Here is a 2,238-nt window from a genome sequence, read left to right as displayed (position 1 = left end):
TGTGTGATGACCAAATCAGAATGAGAGAAAAGAGAGAACAAGAGAAAGAAAATAGTGAGGCACCACAAAGGAATATGAAAAAGAAGAGTGATACACCCGAGGAAAAGAGTGATACACATAAGAGAAAGAGTGATACACATGAGAGAAAATTTAATTATTTTGCAAAGGCGAGTGAAGTGAGGAAAGTGTTACCTGCTCATGAACCACTCAATCTACAGTATTGCAAAGACAATAAAATTTCTACTGATAATTCTAATGAGTTTACTATTTCTATTTCTCCTAGTGTTCAACCATTATTGCAGGAATTTAAAAATGTCTTTCCTAAGGAGATTCCTCATGGACTACCACCTTCAAGAGGCATAGAACATCAAGTTGATCTCCTCCCCGGAGCTTCATTGCCTAACAGGCCAACTTACAAAAGCAATCCCCAAGAGACTCAACGTAAGGATGCACATGCCAAAGTTGAGTATGTGAAAAGATTGTATGACCAAGTGAAGGTGCAAATTGCAAAGAAGAATGAAAACTATGCCAAGCAAGCCAACAAGAAAAGGAAGGAAGTGGTACTTGAACCCGGTGATGATCCTGGACATTTGAGGACAAATGTTTTCCAAGAAGGAGGGAATGATGAGAATCATGAAACTGGCCTAATACAGGCTAAAGGCCCAAGTGGAGAAGGAAGAAGGCCCAAGTGGAGAAGGACAAAGCCCCCGAGTGGAGAAGGATGAAGGCCCAAGTGGAGAAGGATGAAGGCCCAGAGGCAGAGACACTATTAAGACTATTAATTGTTGCTGAAGGCCCAAACTAATTTGAAGGCTCAAGTTAAATAAATTTTTAGTTATAATTTATTTTTATTCTAATTTTGGCCCAAACTGTTTAGAAGGCACATGTCTATTTTTATCTTTCTGTTCAGCTACACTATAAGTATTGGTTTTTGTTTTGAATAAAAAAAAACTTTTGGCATTTTGATAAAATTTGGTGAGAGTTTCTCTCTGGGTTCCTTGTTGAACCAATTATCAGACTTATCAAGGTAATCCTTGTGGCGTCTACCCAGACTTATCTTCCTTCATTGGAAGTGGCGTCTACCCAGACTTATCTTCCTTAACCGGAAGTGGCGTCTACCCAGACTTATCTTCCTTCACTGGAAGTGGCGTCTACCATGACTTATCTTCCTTCACTGGAAGTGGCGTCATCCAAACCTTCGTAGCCTGAATCAAGTGATCCGCCCCGTAAGATTCTTATCACTTTGTTGGGGTGATTTTTAGTTTTGGGTTTTGAAAATTTTAAGAATAATAGTTAGTTTTTAGTTTTAGTTTAAAAAAAATTAAAGTAGTTTTTGAAATATGATTAGCTTCAAATAAATTGATTTAAAAAGTTTTACATCATATTCAAATTAGTTAAAGAATGTTTTTATGCAACAATAATGATAATGGTAATGGTGACGATGTCAATAGCAACAATGGCAATAGAAATATCAATGGTAATCGAGTGACAAAGGTGATAGTGGTGATAATGGTGATGTCGATGGTGGTGACAATGACGACGTGGTGTGGTAGCGGTGTTAGTGAAGACAACAAGTGGTGGCGATAGTAATGGTGATGGCAATGACATATGTAGTATTAGTGGTTGTAATGCCAACAATGATAGCAATGTAGGTGGTGACAGTGACAGTGGTGGGTGGTGGTGCCAGTGTGGTGGTGGTGGTGATTGTGGCCACATTGGTGGTGGTTGTAGTAGTGGTGATGGTGATAGAGGTGGTATCGTTGGTACTGATAACAATGATGATGGCGATGGTGATAGTAATGCCGGTGATAATGGTGATGTTGGTGGCAACAATGGTGACAGTGATGCTGGTGGTGGTCGCGACAACGTTGGTAACAATTGTTGTTGTGGTGATGGTGGTGACAAAAACGATGGTGGCGACATTGATGGTGGTGGTTGTAGCGGTGCTAGTGGTAGTGGTAGCCAGTTATGGCGGTCACAATGATAGTGATGGTGACAATGACGAATGTGGTATTAATGGTGGTGGCAAAGACGGTGGTGATGACGATGGTGACAACAAAAAGTGTCATTGTCAAATGTGAAAAATATATATCTTTTTAAAACTAAAAATCAAATTCACCAAACATTTTTTCATGGTTTTAAAAAATGAGTGTAACAGTGTTTCAAAAATTATTTAAAAACCATTTCAATATCATTTTTGCCAAACACGATTTGTTTTGAAAATTAAAAACTCACAAT

General features: G+C 38.7%; 1 protein-coding gene across 1 annotated transcript; it reads left to right on the top strand.

Moving 5' to 3' along the window:
• Positions 1–1,401: 1,401 nt before the first annotated feature.
• On the top strand, positions 1,402–1,984 carry LOC114384167 (N66 matrix protein-like). The gene is made up of 2 exons (XM_028343826.1): positions 1,402–1,477; positions 1,554–1,984. The coding sequence occupies exons 1-2, from the start codon at positions 1,402–1,404 to the stop codon at positions 1,982–1,984; spliced, it is 507 nt and encodes a 168-aa protein (XP_028199627.1).
• Positions 1,985–2,238: the final 254 nt, after the last annotated feature.

Source organism: Glycine soja, chromosome 14 (genome assembly GCF_004193775.1).
Source record: "Glycine soja cultivar W05 chromosome 14, ASM419377v2, whole genome shotgun sequence".
Taxonomy (NCBI): Eukaryota; Viridiplantae; Streptophyta; class Magnoliopsida; order Fabales; family Fabaceae; genus Glycine; species Glycine soja.
This window is presented reverse-complemented; position numbering and strand designations above follow the sequence as displayed.

Excerpts from the sequence above, each read along its gene's own strand:
- LOC114384167 (XM_028343826.1), top strand. The coding sequence starts at position 1,402 with ATGTTTTTATGCAACAATAATGATAATGGTAATGGTGACGATGTCAAT. Across the intron at positions 1,478-1,553 it reads TGGCAATAGAAATATCAATG|CGGTGTTAGTGAAGACAACA; the intron begins GTAATCGAGTGA and ends GTGGTGTGGTAG.